This window comes from Oryzias latipes, chromosome 18 (genome assembly GCF_002234675.1).
Source record: "Oryzias latipes chromosome 18, ASM223467v1".
In the NCBI taxonomy this organism is placed as follows: Eukaryota; Metazoa; Chordata; class Actinopteri; order Beloniformes; family Adrianichthyidae; genus Oryzias; species Oryzias latipes.
The window spans coordinates 30750643-30776287 of record NC_019876.2 but is presented as its reverse complement, the minus strand read 5'-3'; the positions used below and the strand labels follow the sequence as shown (position 1 = coordinate 30776287).

Below are 25645 nucleotides of genomic sequence, written 5' to 3'. Positions count from 1 at the left end.
ATTAGAGACATTAGAGACGTTACATGAGAGACATTAATGGACCGGCACAAGCGGAAGGCAGAGACAAGACTTATAAACAGACAGGACTGACACAGGTGAACATGATCAGAACAGATTGGGACCAAGGAAGTACAACTCAAGAACATGACAAAACAGGAAACCTTTCAAAATAAAACAGGAAACAGAACTCAAACATGATTGAAACAATACGGAAAGCAAAAACCAATAGAAAGAAACCCAAACCATGACACATATATTCTATGTAAAAAATAAAGTATCCAGGAGCCTTTTTGTTCTGAACAAATCAAAATATATTTTACCATGTCATATTATGCAAATGCTGTATTGCTCTTTGGTTTGACCTTATTTTACGTATTGTATTGAAGTGTGGGGAAATACATATGAAACTAATATAATGCCCTTAATTCTATTCCAAAGGAGAGCTATTGGAATTATTCACAAAGCTATATTTAGAGATCCCACAAATGAACGTTTCATTAAGTCAGGTTTATTAAAACTTAAAAATGTAATTGAATTCCAGACCTTATTAGTTATGTTTAAAGCCAGAAACAGAGATTTACCTGAAGACTCACAGGAGATGAAAATCATTGGAGAACATTTGATTTCAAACAACAGATTCACTTTATTCAATTTAAACGGATGTATAAAGCTAAAAAAATTAGATTGTACAAACTTGATTGTTGAATGGAATGTTTGGAATGTCTGTAATGAGTCATCTCTGACTTTGTTGGCTGGTGTGAAAATAACCATCTGCTGCTAAACATCAGAAGAACAAAGGAGCTGGTCCTGGACTTCAGGAGTTCCTCACCACCACAGTCACCAGTGAACATCCAGGGTTCAGACATTGAGGTCGTGGACACATTTAAATACCTGGATGTTCACCTGAACAACAGACTGGACTGGTTAAACGGATGCTCTGTACAGGAGGGGTCAGAGTCGCCTTCACCTGCTGAGGAGACTGAGGTCATTCGGCGTGTGCAGACAGCTGCTCAGGACCTTTTACGACACTGTGGGGGCCTCGGTGGTCCTTTATGGAGTTGTGTGCTGGGCGGGGGGGCAGTGCAGGCAGAGACAGGAGGAGGCTTAACAAACTGGTTAGGAGGGCCGGCTCTGTCCTGGGCTGCACACTTGAGTCCATCGAGGAGGTGGCGGACAGGAGGATGTTGGCTAAGCTGACATCCATCATGGATGACCTCTCCCACCCCCTGCACCAAAATGTAGAGGCGCTGACCAGCTCCTGTTACCCCCACAGTGCAAGAAGGAGCTAATGCAGGTCATTCCCTCCCACAGCCATCAGACTGTACAACACCGTGTCACAGTGACACACAACGGTCACGCATGGGTTTTTCATTCACTCATTTATTTATTTATTTATAACAAACTTTTTGCAGTCGTTGTTTTTCTGTTCTTTAACGGAAGTCTTTTATGCTGTGTATTTTTGTACTTATTTATTTATGTTTAAATTCACTTCATCCCCTTTTTCACTTTGCCCTCTGTGAATGCCACTCTGGCATTCACAGAGGGCGTCCGTCCGTCCGTCCGTCCGTCTCTCTTGTTTTAACTGTGTTTATCTGAACTGTACTTGGTGAAATCTGAGCACAGGTGATGGTGTGAGAAATGCAAATATGATGCAATGTTTAAAAGGGAGCAGACAATTATAAGAATTGCATTCTTCAATTCTGCTCCTTTCCAATCATGAAAATTTTTATTATTATACAACAAAAATGTAAACATATTGGAAAATCAATAATTTCCATGAAAGGAATAAATAAATGAAAATGAAACTAGTTCAGAAGTAATACTATATATAACAGTGCATTGTGCAATAAAATTAAATTTGGTGACATTTCTGTTCTTAGTCACACAGAGAGGCAAATTAATAAAGAGAATGAAGCAGATAAAGTTTTGGTCAGATGCACCTGAAAAGGGGCTGACCCGTGCGGGTACTGCAGGTTTTTGGGTCATCTGGGCCTGTAAAGGGTTGTAGTGAGGAGGGGCAACATCTTACAGTTCCTCTCCAATGAAAATTGTGTTTTTGGAGTCAGCACATTGGTGTTCTTGAGGGTTTTATGGGTAGAGAAGTGCAAAGCAGATATTAAAGACTCCATGTATGATGACACCTTCAATTTATGCCACAAAAAAATAAGTGACTTCAACCCAGGGGGGTAAAACCATGAAGCAGCATAAAGCAACAAGTTTCTGGATGGCTATACTCATTACAGTAAGGTTCAGATGTAATACAAGTCTATAAGGGCGGGGCCTGTCCACACACACACCCAATCCCACAAAAATACCTGTTGGCTCCAAAAATGTCCACATGTCAACATGTACACAATACAAATAGTGTTCACACACGCATACCTATGCCTTTAAACCAACTAGTGTGAAAAATTTCATTCAATCACGGAAACTATTAGTGCAAAGGTGAGCTAACACCTGTGCTCAGGTTAGTGTTCATGTTCTTCTAAAATGGATGATGGAATGTAAAAAGAAGGAGGGGGAGCGACCAGCCACCCCCACACCAAGACCCCCGCCACAGCAGGTGCAGCAGCCAGGGAGAGCAGAGAGGCATGGGGGGACAGAGAGTGCAAGCTCCAGCCCAACCAAGTGGCTCCTCCCACCAAGGTGCATCGCAGGCTAACCCCCCCCCCCCTCACCCTAATGAGATATTATATGAGGAACCCCACCCCTAACCACGGCAGACCGACAAGGAGCAGCGACGACCAGGCCCCCCACCCCCTAAGTCATGGAGTTACTATGGGAGACCAGAGAGACTGAATTCTTTCAAAGTTACTTGAACTTTGGGCTGACATTTTTTCCAAGCTTCAAGCAGCAGATTTCTGTGTTGACTTATATTTACGTTTTTCTTGTTTTTCCAATTTATTAAAATAGTTTTTTTAGCAATACAAAGAGTTATGAAAATGATAGAGCCTAATCCTCTTTCTACATCGATGGCACTCATGTCACCAAGCACACAAAGTGACGGTGAAGCTGTGATTGAAACCTTAAGCCAGACTGATAAATCGGCACATACCTGCTGCCAGAGAGCCTGGACAGGCGTGCAGAACCATAGTGCATGCATGTAATTGTCGGGTAGATTACTGTCACAGTGCTGACAAATGTCTGAGTTACTGAGACCCATCTTGAACATCCTCTGTCCAGTGTAATTCAAAGAGTTTGAAACGTCTACTAACTTTAAAAACTAAGTCCAGATGACAACCCTTAAACCTACTACTAAGATGGAATGAGATGGATGAATGAGGGTTATCTTCATACTCAGTTTAAAGGTGTTTAGACAAAGTTCTGACCAGAAGCTTTGAACTGTGCTGCTGTTCAGGTCTGCATCCCATTTTGTTATCGGAAGTGAAATATTATTATCTAGGTTGCATAAAAGTTTGTATATTTTGGAGAGAGTTTTATTCATTGAAAAATTAATCAGAGAGGCAACTACTTCTAGTGGCTTTAAATTGTTGTTTTTGTATTTAAACTTTTTAGTGATAATTGATTTAAGTTGCTGATATTCCAAGAAGTTATTTGTTCCATGTTTGTCTTGAGGTTCCTGGGGAGTTATGAATCTTTTATCAATAATTAGGTGCTCTAGTAGTGTTACGCCCCCTGCTTGCCAAGCTGGGAAGTGTATCATTTCTTTGCTTCTAAGGATGTCCAGGTTGTTCCAGATGGGTGTCATTTTGCACAGTAAAAGTGAGGATTTTGACACTAAGAAATTCCCACCAGGCTGTTAAAATGATTTTTATATTAATACTTTGGAAACAATCCTGTTTTTTAACTGTTTGGCTAATAAATGGTAGATCTGACAGGTTGATCTTTTCACAAAACGCCTGTTCCAAGTCTAACCATGAGTTGGTTTCTGGATTATTTTTGAACCATTTTAAGATGTATTGTAATCTATTTGCAAGAAAGTATTTGTGGAAGTTAGGTAATACTAAGCCTCCACAGCTTTTTGCAGATTTTAAAGTTTTTAGACTGCACGGTTTTCGGATTGACATCTACAGTTGACACGATGGGGATCAAGGCACTATCGCACGTGCAGAGCAAGAAACACAGTAGGTATAAGAAAGACCGACAGCAGGCTGTTTGTTTCTTCTCTACTCCTTCCACTTCTGCAAATTATGCCACCTCTGGTACCACAATGGACGACCGCGGCACAGTGGCTTCATGCCGTTTTAAAGATTTGTTTTTCTCTGCTGTCTGCTGAAGCAATATTTTCTGATTATTCTTGTAATATAAATATTTAGAATGACAATGACAGTGTTTAATTTTAAAATTGAGCTAACTGTTAAATGGGAATACTTTCTTTTCTTTATTATCATTCTAACTGCTGCTTTTGAAATCTGTTGACCTACACATTGAAGGTTGCTGTGTTGGAATTGTTTTCCTCTTTGCGTTCCATCTAGAGGAAAAAGACTGAGAAAGAAAGAGGAAGTCTGGACTACAAGCTGATGACTCTGTGCACTGATACTCCCAATGTCTACAGTGAGACGTTTAAAGGAGTGTCTTAACTACTGACCTTGCATCTCTTATACTCATTCGTTTTTGTAACCTGAGCAACCCAATTCTTAATAAAAAGAGAAGGTCAGGCTGACATCCTCAGAGCTGCTTGAGAAAATGACTGAGCGTGTCGGTTTGTAGAAGTTAAAATTCAAATATTGCTCATTGTCTACTTTTTTCATATTTATAATACAGTAGATACTTTATTTCTCCCACAATGGGAGATGTTCCCATCCCCTGGGGGAGCGGTGAGCTGCAGATGAGCGCGCTTGGGAGATGAAAACTGGCTGGGGAGAACAGGGATCGAACTGCCAAACCTTTGGTTACTGGACGACCTCCTCTACCGCCTGAGCCACTTGCCGCCTAATGGGAACAAGCTACTCATTAATTTTTTTTGCATAGTTCCTAAGCTTTTGTGATTGACAAACATGCAATACCTTGTAAGTCACCTTGCTCTCTTGCCTGTTTTGATGAGCTTTTCAAAGCTCACCCCGTGTTTGGCACTTGTGACCCTGATCTGGTCAATTTGTATAACTTTCTGCAGACAACCATTTATGAGATAGATGTAAATGCAACCTAAGTAAATCCTAGAAATACAGAGCTGAGAGCTTGGATGCTACATTGAGTAGAATTGTATTTATCCCCACTGGCTTTAGCATGACATGGAGTTTAAATGTTTTGCTTCCTTTGTATGAGTTCGTACCAACATGCTAATTCCTGACTAAGCATTTGACAGTGATCCATGGACTGTGCTTTGGTAGGAAACCTGGTCTATAATGTAGTCAGGCTGGTTGTACTCAGGTTTATGGCATGTTTTCTGGGTTCAGGAGCAACCTAATAATGCCCATGGTGTTCATTCTTGTGATCCTAGTGAAGGCCCATCAACAACTGAAGAGTCTCTTGGAAGTAATTATGATTTATCCTCTAAAAGTGGTTCTTCTGATTCAGTCCTGCTCCAAAGGTCACTAGTGCATAACTGTGTTGCAACAGTAGCAGAACTTAAAATGGCAGGTGTAAGTGAAAAAGCAATCAACTCTCTGGTGGTTTCCAGGAAATAAATTATTAATGATATTCAACATCAAGCAAAAGAAACTACAAAAAACTGTCTGTCTTTTCAAGAACCTGTCAAAACTGACATTGAGTTGAAAATTGACTGAGAAATTGATTTGAGAAACAGAATATGATAGAGATGCAGATCTAGTAGAGCATGTACTTGGTTCCAGATCTGGTACCCTGCACAGTGGAACTACAGGAGGCTACGATCAGGTTGCTGTTACCGATACATTTATTTACAAACCCATTTTAGAAACATTAAAATTCCTTTACGGTCACCCTAATATAGAGGGCATGATGGCCAAGTCAAATTCAAGAAACAATCTTCTTAAAGACTCTTCTGATGGGGATATTTTCAAAAGTCATCTTCTGTTTCCAGAGCAGAGTCTTTCTTTCAGATTCAACTTTTCTATGGTGGTTTTGACATCATTTGGGATCAAAATAGGGACTGCATAATTTAGGAGCTAAAATGGGTTAGGGGCAAAAAAGTATTCAGTAAGCCAACAGTTGTGCAAGTTCTCCCCCTTAAAAAGATAAGAGAGACCTGAAATTTTCAACATACACTAAAACGTGTATTTAGGCTGTAGTTGTAAAGAAACTTTTACATTGATCTAACTTAATTACTAGCTTTGGTAAAGATAAATCCTTTTTTTTTAGGTCAATCAACTAAGAAATAACAGGTAGTTATCAGACATTTATTTGACTTTCATTCAAATTAATTCAAATAATTAATTAAGTAGGTGTAGATTCGGTGTGAAGCCGTCAATGCGTCATAACGTAAGGACATACTTGGAAAGTGCGCCGTGCGCAGTAGCAAGTGCAGACTCTAAAGACTCCCGATGGAGTAACAATCAAGGACATTTGCATCAACCTTGAGTTATAATTAGGCCTGCACAATTTACCACAAATTTATTGTTATCGCAGTATCGAGCTGTGCAATATGGATATCACAAAAGACAGTTAAAATAGCAATAAACGGTTACTTTAAATGTGCTAAAACAATCTTATGGCAACTTGAAGCATTTAACGATTAAAATAAATCCCTTTATGCATTTGACCAATCGGATGGACACCTTCACATTGTTGAGCAATCAGATGGAGCCCTTTTATATTAGATGTTCACCCGACGAGGGTCATTGCAATGAAATGGGAATGATGTTTTAGGTTGTTTTGCTCTTTAATTATATACTGCAAGTTATATCGTTATCGCATATTCCTCATATTTTGCAGCCCTCGTTATAATAACAGTTTTGATGAAAAAGTGTTTTGTAAAACATGAATTCCTTTGAGGTTGTTTATTTTGCCTGAATTTTGCTCTTTGAATAGATTAAATATATTGAAATATATGATTGGGCCTGCCGTCAGATCTGGCAGCGCAAGGAATTGTGGGATACCATTCCCTTTGCCTGTCTGGATGAATTGGGGTGTGGGTTTTTGTCTATGTGTTTCGTTGTCTAGCTGTTTTATACTGTTTTGCCCAGTTATTTTATCCAGTTATGTTTATTTCTTTCTAGACCATGAGTTAGAGGGAGGGAGAGGATGTTGACCAAACCCCTTGTGCGGAAAGATGATGCAGGTCTACTTCTACAAATAAAGTTCACAATATCTGCACTCTGGCCCTGTAGTAAATATTGCTTATTCATTTCCATAACATCAAAATGATGAAACCCGTGGTTCCAAACCTTGACATATGTGAGTTAAATAAAAACATTAAGTTAAATTGGAAAAATATAAGAATCAAAGTTAGAAAAACATTAAATTGAGTTGGATAAATATATTATAATTAGTTGGAAAAATGTGTTGATTTGAGTTGTATGAACAAAAGAATTTCAGTTAGATAAACATATTAAATTGAGTTGGATAGACATAAAATGATCGGGTTGGATTTGTTACAAATTGAAGTGATTTTTTTTTAAGTTGGATCGAGTATTTTCTTTTGTGTAGGTAAACCTCAACTATAAGAGACAAAATGATTTATAAAATCACTGTCTGATTTCTAAGAAGAATTAAGTTGTAAATTATGGTGGGAAATTGGTATTTAGTCAAAAGCAAAAGTTCGACTCAATACTTTATTATATACCCTTTGGTGGCAATGACAGCAATCGAATGCTTTCTTTAAGTCTTCAAAGGTTTTGACAAACTGTTGATGGTATTTTGGCCCATTCCTCCATGCAGATCTCCTCAAGAGCAGTGATGATTTGGGTCTGTCACCTGGAAACACAGACTTTCAACTCCCTCCAAAGATGTTCTATGGAGTTGAGATCTGGAGACTGGCTAGGCCACTCCATGCCCATGCAAAGCTTCACTCAAAATCTAAAGATACATGGCCACATTCATTCTTTCCTTTACACCAGTGGTCCCCAACCTTTTTGTCACTGCGGACCGGTACAACGCAAGACAAGTTCACCCTGGACCGGTGGTGGTGGTGCGGGGGGGTTGAGGTGCAACGCATATTACACACAGCAGGTTTGGTGCGTGGGAATTGCCCGTGGCGATAAATCCATATTTTAAATAGGTTTCTTGATACTGCCTGTTAAAGGCAGATTTCCCTTTTTTAGCGGGTGCAGGTTCCTCTTCTGTCCCTTCATTGGACCGTTTCCCCTTGTCAAAGCAACTTTCTAAAGAAGTTTGTTTTTTGCTCATTTTGATTGTTTGGGTTTAATTTTAGCGGGGTGTATCACGTGATGTTTGGTGTCGCCACTTTGACGTGCGTTAAGTGTGACGGATGTAACAGAGAGAATCCGGTCACTTTTCAAAATAAAACCTTTTTTTTTTTCGAAAAAAACAATAAAATGGAAATTATTTTTTCTTTCTGTGCGTCCCGGTGCCAAGTGTCCCGCGGCCCGGTGGTTGGGGACCACTGCTTTACACCACATGTGTCAGGATATGAGGTAGACACAAAATTGCAGGACGCAGGATCTTCCAATGAGAACTCGAATTTAATCGTCAATTTGCTCTTAAGCCAAAAGATTCATGTAACTCTGTGAACAGCACAAAACAATCTGGCAACAAGTGCAGGGGAGACGCAGACTATAAGCATGAGGATAGATTAAACAATTACAAACAGGTGCGCACATCAGGGAGGGCAGGTGAACACACTGAGGGAAGGTCAAGACAACTGAAATGAGAGGACATGTGAGATACAGGAAGTAACAAAATAAAAGCTGAAACAAAACCCATTCTCACCCTGGCTTCTATACCTCACAACATGTGTCAAACTCAAGGTCCGCGGGCCTAATGTGGCCCCCATGTCATTTTATGTGGCCCACGAGTAGGGCTGTGATGATGACCTCATCACCGCACTTTTTGTTTTTTTGAAAGTTCAACATATGGTGCGTGATTGGAACTATAATAAACACATTACACACGTTCATCTTTGCTGATAACTGACTGCGTTCTAATTTTAATTTCCATTTGTATTCATTTCCGTTACAAGTTGCGTGCGTTCTTCAGTGCGCGACACGGCCGCCCGCCGGAGGATTTTGTGTTGGGGGGGGTTTATTACTGTTCTCAGTAACTCTGTAACACCAAACATGAACGCACACTGTTAGATTTCCATGAATATCACTACATGTTTTGTCTGGGAACTATTTTGTGCGCACAAAGTTACGTGTCTGTATGAATAAAGGCCTCCTGCCCCGCCTTCTTCATGGTGTCAGGCTTCATGGCTACCGGAAAGGTGACTAAGAGTCTGCAGTCTGTTTATTACTGAGTAATAAATAATATTCTGAGATGTCTGTACCAGAGAGCACAGGTGAAACTCGCGTGCAGCTAGAGAGCAGAAGAATCAACACACACCCCCAACACACGTGTGCGCTCCCTCCTCCCAGTCCTACACGACGCAGCACGCTCACACAGTCACAGTCAATCTACAACACCTATATAGTTAGTTCATTAGTTAGATAGGTAGTAGTTAGTTGTTACTGTTATTTTTTAATAATGAATACTACGTTGTAATTTTATTTATTTCTGATGCGGCTGTCGGGGGATTTTGTGGGGTGGGGGTGGGGGGGTTGGGGGGGGGGGGGGGCGGTTAACCGCGACACCGCGCCCCCTGGTAGTTCATCACAGCGGTGATAAAAAATCCGACACATCACAGCTCTACCCGCCAGAGCACAAAAGTTTTTAATTTCTTAAAATAAAAATTTGTGTGTATTTATTTATATATAGGGCAGGGGTCGGGAACCTTTTCGGGCAAAAGAGCCAGAAACGCCACATATTTTTAAATGTAATTTCCAAAGAGCCATACAATAATGTTGTGTCTCTTTCCCACACTGAGGCACGGAGACTTAACCTCTTTTAAGGTTCTTTATTCTGGTTACTGTAGACCGCAACAAACGCCGTACAATTAATTCAGCAACTCCTGAATCTCTCCTGCCGACACGAGAGCGCTTCTCCCAACTTTATATTCCCCCCTCCCGCTCCAGCCCTCCCATTTCCCTTATTCGGCTCATTGCTGAACCCCATTGGTCCAAACTACCTAACAACAGGCTGAGCGACAGAACTGAGAGCCAATCAGATCTCTGCTTGATGCGTTTAATGAACTCCAGAACTTTTAACGCGGCCCAACAGCCAAGTTAAACTCAGTCCGCGACAATATGTTTAAAACTAAATATACAAATGAATGTGTGCATTTGATGTAATTTCAAGATTTTTAAAGTACAATAAGTCTGTGGATTCTTTTTAATAACATTGTTATGCTGTTGCTAATAAATGATGAGTATTTCTCGTGGTAGTTTTGCTGATGGTCTAGTCTGGTTGATACGTGGTGAGTTTCTGCTTCATGCAGGCGTTGAGACTTTAACGTGATCTTAGGTTAGTATGAATGTTCTTTAGATGTGAGACAGACTGATCACATGCAGATATTGAGCCAATCATACACTCACACGCTGCAGTGAGTGACGTGCAGCGGGTTTTACGTTTTTTCACCTGCTACCTGTGCCCACAACCCCCCCACCCTCTGCTTTCTTCCTCACACATCCCGTCCCCGCAACTGCGTGCTCTTTCTCAGAGATGGGAGCGCGCAGTTTCAGGCACGGCAATTCACAGGTTTTCAGCTGTGAAATAATAGATACTAGTAAAGTGATAGTGACAGATTTTTCTGTCACAGATTTTTCTCTCTATTCACAGATACTACTCCGCGCCTCTGACATCGCATCGCGCCCGAGAAGGACTGGTCTAATGAAAAAAAAAGTATAATTAAAGATTTGTCTGCGAGCCACATGTGACCATCAAAAGAGCCATATATGGCTCGTGAGCCATAGGTTCCCGACCCCTGCACTAGGGGGAATTGGACTTGAAATATTGGATTGGACTACTATACATTATGACTTAAACTCTGTCCATATAACCTAACCTGACAGAATCAAATTTAAAAGGATTTATGCTAAAGTAACAAGCAAACAGATGTTTCTATGCAACTGTAATTGTCACTTTAAAATGTTATAATAAATAAACAATGAGTTATTTTGAGATTAAGGAGTAGTTACATTTATTTTTCATTACATTTTGTTACATGTAGAAGTTATATCTGGCCCTTTGAAGACAACTACTATGCTGATGTGGCCCTCGGTTAAAATGAGTTTGAAACCCCTGCTTTACACAAATCAGTCGTCCTGGTCCCTTTGCTGAAAAACAGCCCAAAAGCATGATACTTCCACCCCCATGCTTTACAGTAGGTCTGGTGTTCTTTGGATACAGATCAGCATTCTTTCTCCTCTAAACAGTAGAGTTCCTACCAAAAAGTTCTATTGTGGTTTCATCTGACCATAGGACATTCTCCCAATCCTCTTCTGGATCCTCCAAATGCTCTCTAGCAGACTGTAGACGGTTCTGCACATGTACCGGCTTTAGCAGGGGGACACGTCTGGCCCTGCAGGGTTTGAGTCCCTGGTGGTGTAGTGTGTTACTGATGGTAGCCTTTGTTACTTTGGTCCCAGCACCACTAGGTCCCCCATGGGATTCTGGGAGTTTTCCTCACCATTAGAGGGGGGGTTAGGGTTAGGGTTCGGTTAGACACAAGTGAAGAGTTTTTCAAAATGACATTCATTACCTAAAGACTAAATCTCCACGTGAAGCAAGAGCAGCGATTGCAATCAAGGAATATTGCAGCAGCTGATTGTTGCTACAATCTGCTGACGGACAATTCTATCGAAGTGAGCATTTAAAAGTTGGATGGTCATGTCAGTGTTTAAGAAAACAGCTGATTATTTTGTGTGAAAAAGATACGTTCAAAAAGTAATCTAACCTAAAAATGGATCAGTTAAAAGTCGTATATTTTCTCTCTAAATTGTGATCTTTAACCTTCAGACAGACGGTTTTGCACAAATTTTCTATTATTACACCTGAATACTAAAACACAACAAATTAATTTGGGAATTTTTTATGTCAACAAGTTAAAAACACTAACTTACCTGTAGTTGTGGCTTCGCCTCTGTCATTGAGGACTCTGTTCAGGATGTTAGACAGATGTGTCTTCTTTTCTCTGACCCCGGCGCTCAGGTACTCCCTATCCAGCAAGTCCAGAAACAGACGAAGCTCACTCAGCAGCTCCTCCATCGCTACGGAGCAAACACAACATATTTGTTTAACTTCAACAGGGGGTCACGTAAAAGCAACAGCAGGAAAACTTCCCTATGAGGCTGGAGGAGACACCTAAACTGCGTGCTTCATTGTCCTGTCAGAAAACCAACATCAGTTCCAGCAGTCGCCTTTGCAGCTGGTAAAATGTTCAGAGTAAAACAAAGGGACATTTAAAAAACCGATGCTGTGTTAGGAATATGCATAACTTCTATTCTGTTATCAAACTCATACTAATGTCTGTCAAAAACTCAATACACTCTCAACCGCTCACTAGGGGCACTCAAAGAAAACTTTGCTTTTTTCAAACAGAGCTGGAGGAGAAACAGAAACTTAAGGCTGAAGTCCTCAAAGCAGAACCAAATGTCAGAATTCACAACAGCAGTAACCCTGAGCGTGAATCCTGGTGCTTTATTCTCATGGCATTCCAACACATTACAGCTTGTGAGCAGCTGAGAGACTTGGTACTGAATGTGTCTGAGCTCTGGGTCTCTGGAGGACCTAACTGCTGATCCAAAATTCCTATAGGAATACTGTGGACATGTGTGCATGAAAACATCCAGAAAAGAGCACTAAAATGGTGTTGTGTGCTTACAGGTCATGAGAAGTGAGTGCACACATCAAAAGTGTGTTTCACTTCGGCAGCATGCATGTATCTCCACCCCTAACCCTCTAACCCTGCCACACTGCTCCCTGTCTGCTTCATCCCTCCTCCTAACCCACAGTATATTGATGGACAGATGTTTTCAGAATTTCACCTTTGATGTAATATTTGTCTTTCTGGTATAATTGTTACAGCTTAAAATAAGAACTTATTCAAATCAGTGCTTGTATCCCCCAATTTCTCACCTCTCTTCCCTTTAAGGCTCGTACACACCGGGACGAATTTCGCGCGATTTTCGGCGACGTTTAACGCCTCGTGACTAAACAAAGGGCACCAATGAGAGTGTGCACACCGACGCGAAAAAACGCCACGCGTCAAATCGTCAAAAAAGAAAAACGCCTCAGGTTCATTTTTTTTTTGACACGTCGCGTCGAAATCTATTCGACCAATGAGAATGGCGCTCAAACACAAAACTGCCTTGCTGAGCACACATACCAGCGAAGAAGATAGACGCCGAGTTGCATCTACACAGCCTTCTTTCTCTTTCGGCTTTTCCCATCAGGGGTCGCCACAGCGAATCATCCTTTTCCACCTCACTCTATCATGGACATCTTCTACCCTAACATTAGCCAACTTCATGTCCTCTGTCAAGACATCCATGTATCTCCTCTTTGGCCGTCCTCTTGCCCTCCTGCCAGGCAGTTCCATCTCCAACATCCTTCTACCAATATATCCACTATCCCTCCTCTGAACATGTCCAAACCATCTCAGTCTGGCTTCTCTGACTTTGTCGCTAACACAGGCAACATGAGCCGTCCCTCTGATGTACTCGTTCCTTATCCTGTCTAACCTGGTCACTCCTAAGGAGAACCTCAACATCTTCATCTCCGCTACCTCCATCTCAGCCTCTTGTCTCTGTCTCACTGCTACCGTCTCTAACCCATAGAGCAGAGCTGGTCTCACCACTGTCTTGTACACCTTTCCTTTGAGTCTTGCTGACACTCTTCTGTCACACAACACTCCTGACACTTTCCTCCACCCACTCCAACCTGCCTGCACTCGCCTCTTCACCTCTTTTCCACACTCCCCATCACACTGAACTGTTGACCCCAAGTACTTAAACTCCTGCACCTTCTTCACCTCAGCCCCCTGTAACCTAACGCTTCTACCTTGATCCCTCTCGTTCAGACACATGTATTCTGTCTTACTACGACTGACCTTCATGCCTCTTCTTTCCAGAGCAAACCTCCACCTCTCTAGCTGTTCCTCCACCTGCTCTCTACTCTCACTGCAAATTACGATGTCATCCGCAAACATCATTGTCCAGGGAGATTCCTGTCTTACCTCGTCTGTCAGCCTGTCCATCAGCATAGCAAACAAAAAAGGACTCAAAGCTGATCCTTGGTGTAGTCCCACTTCCACCTTGAACTCCTCTGTCTGACCTACAGCACATCTCACCACCGTCATACTTCTCTCATACATGTCCTGAACTACTCTGACATACTTCTCTGCCACTCCAGACGACCTCATACAGTACCACAGCTCCTCCCTCGGCACCCTGTCATACGCCTTCTCTAAATCTACGAACACACAATGCAGCTCCTTCTGACCTTCTCTGTACTTTTCCATCAACATTCTCAAAGCAAAAATGGCATCAGTGGTGCTCTTACGGGGCATGAAACCATACTGCTGCTCACAAATCTCCACCTCTTTCCTAAGCCTGGCTTCCACTACTCTTTCCCACAGCTTCATTGTGTGGCTCATCAACTTTATTCCTCTATAGTTGCTGCAGTTCTGCATGTCACCCTTGTTCTTAAAGATCGGAACCAGAACGCTTCTCCTCCATTCCTCAGGCATCTTCTCACTCTCTAGAATCCTATTGAAAAAACTCGTTAGAAATTCCACTGCTGTCTCTCCTAAGCACTTCCATACCTCCACAGGTACGTCATCAGGACCAACGGCCTTTCCGCTCTTCATCCTTTTCAGAGCCTTCCTAACCTCATCCTTTCCAATCTCTGCTACTTCCTGCTCCACAACAACCACATCTTCCTCCCTTCTTTCCCTGTCATTTTCCTCGTTCATCAGCTCCTCAAAATACTCCTTCCATCTTTTCTGTACACTCTCCTGGGTTGTTAGCACCTTTCCGTCTCTGTCCTTAATCACCCTTATCTGTTGCACGTCCTTCCCATCTCTGTCTCTCTGTCTGGCTAGCCTGTACAAGTCCTTCTCTCCTTCCTTTGTGTCTAACCTGTCATATAGCTCATCGTAAGCTTTCTGTTTGGCCTTTGCCACCTCTCTCTTCACTCTACGCTGCGCTTCCTTGTACTCCTGTCTACCTTCCTCAGTCCTTTCTACATCCCACTTCCTTTTAGCCAACCTCTTCCTCTGGACGCATTCCTGTACTTCCTCATTCCACCACCAAGTCTCTTTACCGTCTTTCCTCTTTCCAGATGACACACCTAGCACCTTCCTACCTGTTTCCCTGATAATCTCTGCTGTAGTTTCCCAGTCCTCTGGAAGCTCATCCTGACCACCCAGGACCTGCCTCAACTTCTGCCTAAATTCCTCACAAGTTTCTTCATTCTGTAGCTTCCACCACTTGGTCTTCTTTTCTGTTTTCCCTCTCTTCTTCTTCCTGACCTCCAGAGTCATCTTACACACCACCATGCGGTGCTGTTTGGCTACACTCTCTCCTACCACCACTTTGCAGTCATTAACCTCTCTCAAATGACCTCGTCTACATAGGATGTAGTCCACCTGAGTACTCCTACCTCCACTTCTGTATGTCACTCTATGTTCCTCTCTCTTCTGGAAGTAAGTGTTGACTACAGCCATTTCCATCCTCTTCGCAAAGTCCACCACCATCTGTCCCTCCAGATTCCTTTCCTTCACACCAAACCTGCCCATCACCTCCTCATCACCTCTGTTGCCCTCACCAACATGCCCATTAAAGTCTGCTCCAATAACAACTCTCTCTCCTCTGGGGATACCCTCTATGACCTCATCCAACTCACTCCAGAATCTCTCCTTCACTTCTAACTCACAGCCAACCTGTGGCGCATACCCACTGACTACATTCACCATCACCCCTTCAATTTCTAACTTTAGGCTCATCATCCTGTCTGAGACTCTTTTCACCTCTAGAACACTGTTTACAAACTCCCCCTTCAGAATCACACCTACCCCGTTTCTTTTCCTATCAACACCATGATAGAACAGTTTGTATCCTCCTCCAATACTACGTGCCTTGCTGCCCTTCCACCTTGTCTCCTGCACACACAGTACATCTACCTTCCTTCTCTCCATCATGTCTGCCAGCTCTCTGCCTTTCCCTGTCATTGTGCCAACGTTAAGAGTCCCTATTCTCAAACCTATGTTCCTGCCTTTTCCCTTCTCTCTCTGGCCACGGACCCTTCTGCCTCCCCTCTTTCTTCGACCAACAGTAGTCAAATTTCCACCGACACCCTGTAGGTTAACAGCATCGGTGGCGGTCGTTGTTAACCCGGGCCTCGACCGATCCGGTATGTCAAAAGTGTTGTGGATGATTCGCATGGTTATTTTGGCAATTTTTACGCCGGATGCCCTTCCTGACGCAACCCTCTCTATTTATCCGGGCTTGGGACCGGCACAGAGGCAACTGGCTTGCAACCCCTGTGGCTAGATTGCAACCCCTGTGGCTAGATTATCTATCTATCTATCTACACAGCCGTTAAGAAATAATGACGGACATTCTAAAATATCCCCGAACCAAGCAGCAGTTGGAGCAACTGGTGCTTGAAATATTCATGTTTTCTTTGTTTGATTCTGACAAGCGTGTAAATACTTGCTCTCTTCTTCTGCGTGAAAAGCGAGTTTAAGAAGCGTAAAGTTGCGCAGCGCCACCTTGTGTACAGGAGTATTTCTGTTTACATTAAGCGCCATCTAATGTCAGGGAATGAAATTGCATGTTCGCTCGGCTCATCGTCAGCGAAAATCGCCTGGGTGTGAACACAAAAAACGTGGCGAAAAACGCTGGCGAATAACGCCTGGCGAATATTCGTCCCGGTGTGTACGGGCCTTTACTCTCTTCCACCCCCCCTCACATTCTTCCCCTCTCCCTCCCCCCACACACTAAATGTAACAAGGGAAATAGAAAGAGGGATGTTAGAAAGGGGGGGATATGAGGATGATATGGGGGGGGGGGGGGTAAAACCATGAAGCAGCATAAAGCACTAGTTGCTGGATGTTTATCAATACGGTAAGGTTTAAATGTAGTACAAATCTCAAAGGGGTGGGGCCTGTCCACACACACACACTCAAATGAATGTTATAAACATACCTGTTGGCTCAAAAAATGTCCACATGTCAACATGTACACAATACAGATAGTGTCATACTTATGCCTTCAAACCAACTAGTGTGAAATATTTCATTCAAACTATTAGTGCAAAGGTGAGCTAACACCTGTGGTCAGGTGAGTGTTTATGTTCCTCTTAAATAGATGATGGAATGTAAAAAGAAGGAGGGAGAGTGTCCAGCCTTCCCCACACCAAGACCCCCACCGCAGCATGTACCGCCCCCCGGGTGATTACATCTGCCACCCAGGCCAGTGCCAGCAGGACCACCGTGAGACCCCCAGAGCCAGAGAGCAGGGAGGCATGGGGGAAAGAGAGCGCCGGCCCAGCCCAAACAGGAGAGCAGCCCCCCCGCCGAGCCGGAAGGGCCCAACGCAGCGCCCCGCCCCAGAAGAGTGCCCACAGCCCCAGGAGTTCTGGGCATCCCCCTGCCCCAACCCCAGGTACGAGCCAGGGGAGACCCGCTCCGCACTCCAGGCAGCCACCCACCCGGCCCACGGTTGGTTCAGGAGAGAGCAGGGCAGGGGCCAGCCGTCCCCACCCAGGAGGAGGTCACCCAAGGGAAGAGGGGTCCACAAGAAGTGTTGTAAACATGGCCCCACCAGGCTCGCCCACAGTTGGAAATTTGGCGAGGCCCAGCGCTCAGGGGCAAGGACCAGAACCCACACCACAGGGACACGGACACCCCCCAGCTCAGGTGGGATGTAATCCCCGGCTCCTGGTCTTGCCAGAGAACTCAGGGATCCCTCTTCCTGTGTGGAGAGAGGGCTGCCGGGCCCAGGAAGCCAGCACCCAAGGAACATGGCCGCCGTTGCCAAGAGCCCGGTACCCCCTACCAGGGATGGGGTAGGGGACAGATGGTCCAAGGTCCCACCTTACTTGTGAAATGCATGTGTGTGTATTTGTGAGGGTGTGTGTGTGTTTATGTTGGAATGTATATTTTGAGGAGTAAAGGGTGTGTGTACTAAGGGGGTGCAGTTAAAATTGGTGGGTAGGGCACTCAGGGGACACCTGATTACTCACAGTGATGTCCCATCACCCTCCCTTTGTGTTTATTTTTTTTACTTAGCGATTTAAACACAGGAAGGTACTTTCTTCAGCCCACTGGTTCCTGATTTCCTGTGTCGGTTTTCTTTGTCAGGTCATTTTAAAGTTTTATGCATTCTCTCATTTCTGGTGGCTTTTTTAAAAATACTGCCTTCTCATTGGTTTATTTAGTGTACACTTTCTTATTTTTACATTACTTCTTCATAAGAATGAAGTCTATCTAGCATCAAACAAAGTTCAAGTCAGCTGCAGTCTAGACAGGTTCAAGATGAGGATGCAATCAGACGGAAAAAGTCTGTTGGTCCGGATTGAGTCAGCTTCATTTGGACCGGATCGAGTTCTGATCCCTACGTTTGCTCTGTATTCACACTGCCGTCAAGCTGATTTGTGGATTCCGAACCAAAGTTAGTAAACAAATCCAGGTGACTAATATCTCTTCACTCGTTGGCCAGGAATTACAAGGTTGGGGCAAAACAACGAGAGAAAGAATAATGGAAGTGATAAATTGTATATTTTGCTGACCAATTTTGAATATCTGCATCAATGTCAGGTTCCAAACCTTATTACTTTTGTCCAGTGGAGTCATGCTGCACGTTGGTTACTAAGGAGACGACGGCTAAGAAGGACCGCTGATACATGTTTATGACTTGTAGATTGTTAGGAAAACAGTGAGAAGCAATGTGGATCATTAAAAGTTGCTTTAATGAGTCTGAATTCATCAGACCACATTTCAATGAGTTGCTGTGTCTCATCGTCATGTTTGCTTCCTTCCTAATGTTCCTAATGTTTACATCCCGTAAAGCTACGGTGGCTGTTTTGGTTCAGTTTTTCTACTCAGAGGATGAACAGATTGTATTCAGACTGAGGAAACTCAGACCAAACCGTAGCTCAATCCAATTGGAAATGAACCAAAACCACCTGGAAAGTTGGGTCTAAGAGCTTAGCACTTGGTTGAATTCAGACTGAAGATTTCCCAGGAAGCAGAGCTGGAGGTTGAAGAGATGAATGATGTGATGATGTATCAGGAATGAGGACTTCAGAGGAACAGCACATGTTGTGGTTCTGGAGATTCTAGAGGAAGACCAGAGAGGAGGATTCTGGATGCAGAGAAGGAAGACATGAAGGTAGCTGCTGGTAGAGGATGCAGGAGACAGACGGAGGAAGCTGATTGGCTGTGGAGACCCTGAAGGGAAAAGTCCAAAAGAAAAGAAGAATGTATTTTAATTTCCAAGCTTACTGAATTATTCATTTTTAAAACTAAAGGGAATGAGCTTTGAACCCACGTTATGTAATAAGGTATTATATGCAGGGATTGTAGAAATCCACCAGTGAAAATGAGCAGCAGAAAGAGCACTTCTAAGGTGAATAAAAGAATATTGAAGCTGAGAGGTGAATAAACTAAAGCCAAGTGCTTTTTGATATCTTTTTATAGTGTGGAGCTTTCTGCAACCTGTGCAAAATCCAGCTCCTTAAAGGGTGGTCTTAAAGGAAAACCCATGTGTTTTTTGTTAAAAACCTTAAGTGAACTGTGGAGATTACAGATGAGGATGGAAAACGAAGGGGCCCACCCTCAAAAACACCACAGCATGCAGAAACATAAACAGGGAATCCACTCCCTTTCAAAAACCTTCCTCCTCTTGTCTTGAGCTTCCTTCTATGCTTCTTTTTTAAGTTCCTTCCCTTTCCTGGTTTTGTTCTGAATGCCAAACTGCCACATACACACTTTCTCACACAACAGGGATCTCTGCAAACAGACATTTTCTGCACATTTTGACCACATCTGGTATGTCACCTTTTTTCTAAACAAAACACACAACAGAAACATCTGAACAGGTCAAACCTTAACGTCTATTTCTGTGAAGTAAAAAAAAGTATTTTCCTAGGGTGGGTGTGTGCGTGGAAGTTGAAAGCGTCAAAGTCACGTTTGGGCCTCAAGGAGAAGTCGACCCCAGCTGTTGTTCTGGAAATATTTTTCCAGTTTGAATGGAGTGAGCCATTTTTCTCCTTTTTTCCAGCTTTTATTGGCAACACCTTTATACACCCTATCTGGTGTTTGGAATGCACTTCTTCACCTTTAAAACTTTGGGGAAGTTTAGAACACCGCCAGGCCTGATTGGGTTGCTTCAGCTACAAGAAAACAGGATTTAACAGGATGGTGAGGCAAATGCAATATCAATTAAAGCCGCGAGCAGCGTTGTATCGCCCGCCGGCGCTACCAGCCGCTGCCCTCACGGCTCCATCCATACCCACTCCCCATTCCCCCCACAGAACTGCTATTCCCTTTCAATGGCTTAGAGGCACTTTAGGCCCCTTGTTACAAAATTTGTATTTGCCCTACAAAGTTGATAATGTTAAAAATGATAACTATGATAATATGACTACCGTTGCATTTAGCATCACCAACAGTCTCAGGAAAACACATTGCTTAAGATGAGAATCATGCTAATAATCCTCACTATGGTATTTTAGCAAAAAAGTGCTAACATTGCAATCTGCATCATCAGTTGTCTCAGAAAAACATTACTTAGGATGATAATTATGATAAATCTGCTAATATGCTAATGTGGCTCAAAGTGCCAGCATTGCGATCAGTGTCATCAATTGTCACCAAAAAACACATTACTAAAGATGCTATTCATTGCTTTATCCACCACTACAGTGTCTGGTTGGTTCTCCATTACCATCCAGTCAGACTGGATCTGGGGTTCCTACAGGATCTTTGCTCTGTCTTGGGTCTTGTCTGGTGTGGTAGATCTGAGCCTCTATGGCTCTGGTGCTCAGGGTTTGTTCCTGAGCTGCCAGGATGAGCGCTTCAGTGCTGTCCTGTAGGCCAGCCCTTTCTAGCCATTGGTAGGACTTCTTGATATCAGCCACTTCAGTTATGGTCCGGTGGTACATCCCATTCAGGGGTTTGTCCTCCCATGAGGATCTGTCCTCCAGCACTGTATCCCCTGCTTTCCATTGCCTGAGACATTCACTGAGCACACTGTCAGTTGGGGCCTTGAGCTTGATGTACTCATGCATCTTGGATGTTTCATCCTGGATAGTGGCTTCTACGCTCACTAGTCCTCGGCCTCCTTCCTTGCGGCTAGCATACAGTCTCAGGGTGCTGGATTTGGGATGGAACCCTCTATGCATGGTGAGGAGCTTTCGTGTTTTAACACCCGTGGTCTGTATCTCTTCCTTTGGCCATCTTATTATTCCTGCAGGCTATCTGATAACTGGCAGTGTGTAGCTGTTTATTGCCCGGGTCTTATTTTTGCCATTGAGCTGGCTTCTCAGGACTTGCCTTACTCGTTGGAGGTATTTAGCTGTTGCAGCTTTCCTTGTTGCCTGCTCCAGGTTGCCATTTGCCTGTGGAATTCCAAGGTACTCGTAACTGTCCTCCATGTCTGCTATTGTTCCTTCTGGGAGTGAGACCCCTCCTGTGTGGACTACCTTGCCTCTCTTTGTCACCATCCGGCTGCATTTCTCGAGCCCGAATGACATCCCAATGTCAGTACTGTAGACCCTGGTGGTGTGGATCAGGGAGTCAATGTCACGCTCGTTCTTAGCATATAGCTTGATGTCATCCATGTAGAGGAGGTGACTGATGTTGGCCCCATTTCTGAGTCGGTATCCATAGCCAGTCTTGTTTATTATTTGGCTGAGGGGGTTCAGACCTATGCAGAACAGCAGTGGGGACAGAGCGTCAACTTGGTATTAGCGGTGATCCAAAATATCAATGTGGTGATATATCGCGATATTTAGTCCCCGTGATTGATTCTTGATGCCTTTTCACCAAGTATCGATCTTTAATTTATGTTTGAAGACCTTGTAAAATGTTATAATAATCATCTAAGACACTTCTTCTGATGTAGATCAGGGGTAGAGGAGAAAAACAAGGAAAATAGTGAGAGCATGTGGGCTTGTTTTACCGTGTCTGAGACCAACGACTCACTCTCTGTTTGCTAAATGTGTTCGACAGAAGTGTCACAAAGAGAAAAAAGGTCAAGCTGTAACACCACCAATCTCACAAGCTATTTAAAAATTCACCACCGCCATACGTGGAAAGAATATGAAGCTGCCGTCATTGCTAACACTAGCGCTCATTCTGGAAAAACAAAAACTGCAGGGCTTGCATGGAAAGAGCTGTCAGCGTCCAGCATTTATAGTGAGCGTTTTCTTCTTCTGCTGCAAATGTTCTGGATGAAAACATCAATAGCTATCCTGTCAGAAAGCAGAGATGCTTCTTGTGCTCAGGAAAAATCTCTTATTGATCCAACCAAAGTTAAAAACAAAAAAATAAATGTAATTGTGGTGGTTTATTTCTTCTGGTCATTCTTTCTGGTTTGTTCATTCATTCATTCATTTTCTGTACCGCTTTGTCCCTTTCGGGGTCACGGGGCTGCCGGAGCGTATCCCGGCTACTTGGGCGTAGGCAGGGGATGCCCTGGACAGGTCGCCAGTCTGTCGCAGGGTAGAACATCCACAATCACACACCCATGCACACCTATGCACTCTCACACTCACACCTATGGACAATTTAGAGTTGCCAATTAACCTATGAAGCATGTTTTTGGACAGTGGGAGGAAGCCGGAGACCCCGGAGAGAACCCCGGAGAGAACCCACGCATACACGGGGAGAACATGCAAACTCCACACAGAAAGGCCCCCATTGATGTATTTTTCATGTCCCCCAGCCGGGACTTGAACCAGGGGCCTTCTTGCTGTGAGGCAAGAGCGCTAACCACTGCCCCACCGTGCAGCCAAAGTCTTTCTGGTTTGTAAAAAGCTTAAATGCCAACGTTTTTGAAAAGTTTATTTCTATGAGCATCCATTTCTTTTGCACATCAAAAAACTTTATAGTTATTATTTTGCACTTCAGTTTCAAACAAAGCAATAATTTTTGCACTTTAAGATTAAACTATTTCTTTTGCAGGTTATTTTTATCGGGCATTATTTGTTTTCAAAAATGTACTTGTTACATTGGTATTCAAGTTAAAGTCTTAGTAATTTTTCTGACCATTGAAATGCACTTTCTCTGTTCACAGATGTATGACAGAATAAAAAGGCTAATAAAGTGTTTGTACAATCAGCTGTTCAATTTATTTGCAGGTAAAATTAGTTCTGCAAATTTGTTGAAGACATAAGAGCCGTTCGCTGTTACCTTGTACTTATACTTTTTTCTTAAGTATTAAAAAAAATATCGGTTGAGTATCAGTTTCGCCTACAAGAGGCAGGAAAATATCGGGTATCGATCGTAAAAATTCATTATCGTGCATCACTACATGAAATCATAAAAACAAAAAGTTCAATAGGTAACAGCTAAACTTCTTCTTCCACTTTCGGCTTCTCCCATCAGGGGTCGCCACAGCGAACAAGTCGCATGGTAAATTTGGCAATGTTTTACGCCGGATGCCCTTCCTGACGCAACCTTCTCAAACCGGGCTTGGAACCGGCAGAGGTAGAGAAGGGAACAGGGAGCAGCCTGGAGTCGAACCCTGGTATCACGGATGGAAGGCGCCGCAAACCAGCATGAGCTAAACTGGCTCCCATAGGTAACAGCTAAACTAAACAGACTAAACTAAACTGGGCATCGCTGCCCTTAGACCCTCCTTCTCCCACACCGGTGCACACATACCAGATGTACTGAGAGCAGTGGTAGATGAGCGGCGTCTTGACGCCAGAAAAACATGAACATTTAAACAGCCGTCACATGCAGCTTTTCCCCAAACGTTTTGTTCACAAAGATGTTTACTTTTAGATGCACTTTAAGTTCATGGATTTTATCCCTGGTCATTTATTTTGAAAGCAGTTTATGTCTTAAATAACTTAAAGGAAGGTTTCTAGCTACTTGATTTTATTTCTGTTTCCACCACATTTGCACCAAATGGTGTCATTTATTTTTAACAAAGACACTAGAATTTGTTCACAGAATTAATATCTGATTTACATTACATTTTTTTAAATAATGCGATGGCTATGGCTTTGTTTTTCAAAAGTTAATTCCAATGTGCCTGGCAGCTACTTGACTTGTTCATTTTTTATCCTGTTTACAGCAATTTTGTACTAAATAATGGCTGCTGTTCATGTTCACTGTTGTTTAAACCGAAATTTACAGATGAAATGAAAATTATCATCGTTTGTCAAAGACAGAGTTTTCCTGATTCCAGCAATATTACACAAAAATCTGTTATTCATTACACCAAATAGGACACAAGTTGTTCATTTTCATTGTGTTTAAAAACTAAAAAATAAATGGGGAAATATTTTCCAAAAATATATACATGTTTTTCTTTCTTAAAGTTTGTTATATCGTGAGTTGTTAGAGATGATATATATATTATCACAATAGCGCCATATCGTGATAGTATCGTTAGCGTGAGCAACGTATCGCAAATCCCATCGTATCGTAAGGTACCCAGTGATTCCCAGCCCTACTTGATTTATGCCACATTTTAGGGATACTTGTGTAAGTGGTTTGCCATTGGTTTCACACAGTATTTCTCACCCTCAGGATACAGTCCACTACTGCATCCAAGTAAACAACATCCCCTTCTTTTTTCTTAGAATAAAGAAATACAAACTTTGAGCTTCTGGTCTTCTCCTTCTTGGTTTTGTTGCCCTGCACATCAGCACCCTCCTATTAACTATTTATAAGTGACACCAAAATGAGCATCCCTAGTCACCGGAAATCTGTCTTTGGCTTCTCCCATCCTCTCATCTCATCTCTTTAGTAATCTTGTTTTAAGCCTGGACTACTTCCCTCATGTATCTCTAAACATTTATTCTTCCCCCCATTTCTTCAGTTCAGGGTTTTGCAGAAGTCTGGAATGGGAAACATCTGCTTCTACAGTAAACCACCTGTACTGCTTGATAGCCATCGGCCTCTGCTCTGTAATGTTCATTTGGCATCCTCACAGGAATGAAAGTCTGGGAAAAAAAATGCTACACAAACCTCATAATTACAGACCTGCAAAACGGGGCACAAACAAGACCGGTTGTCTGTCATCATAAACTAATTCAGCACTGCCCATCCTCTGATCTGTTCTGAACTCTTCCTTCCCACTAGCATTTTTCCCAACCCAGTTCTTATAATACAGTCAACACAATAATATCACAAAATTCTGGGGATTCCTCGCCTAGAATGTTTGTGCAAAATTCAACTTATTCATTCTTTCTTCTTTTTTTTATTCCCCAAATTGTTAAATTCTTCTGTGTGAGGAAAAAGTCTCAACCTTCTTGGAATTCCTATGTAATCTTCTGAGTATTGTCCAAATAAAGGCCTTCCTTGAGGCATTACGCATAGTGAAACCAGACCATAAACTGAGTCCAAGTAACAACAGCTGCCTTACAGTTACACTCAACCCAAAGCACAGTGAAGTTTCCCAGAACCACAGAAAAGGTCCATGATTCTGACTGGGTCTCTGTAGAGTAGCTCAGGCCTAAAACATGTGGCTGCACAGTCTTCTAGGCAGAAAGGAGGAATGCAATAGCAAAGAAAGACGGCTGCTTG

At 42.8% G+C, this 25645-nt stretch overlaps 1 protein-coding gene across 4 annotated transcripts in view; it reads right to left on the bottom strand.

Annotated features, from left to right (window-relative positions):
• afap1 (actin filament associated protein 1) overlaps nt 1–25645 on the bottom strand; it is a 122408-nt gene that overhangs the window by 59276 nt on the left and 37487 nt on the right. For 3 of the 4 annotated variants that reach the window (XM_011473453.3, XM_011473451.3, XM_011473454.3), the window contains exon 2: nt 11997–12143. In XM_011473453.3, coding sequence (XP_011471755.1) covers nt 11997–12141 — 145 coding nt within the window. In that variant the 5' untranslated portion in view covers nt 12142–12143. Of the gene's footprint in view, nt 1–11996; nt 12144–19065; nt 19331–25645 lie in introns of all 4 variants that reach the window. The other variant, XM_020701974.2, reaches the window with a different exon arrangement.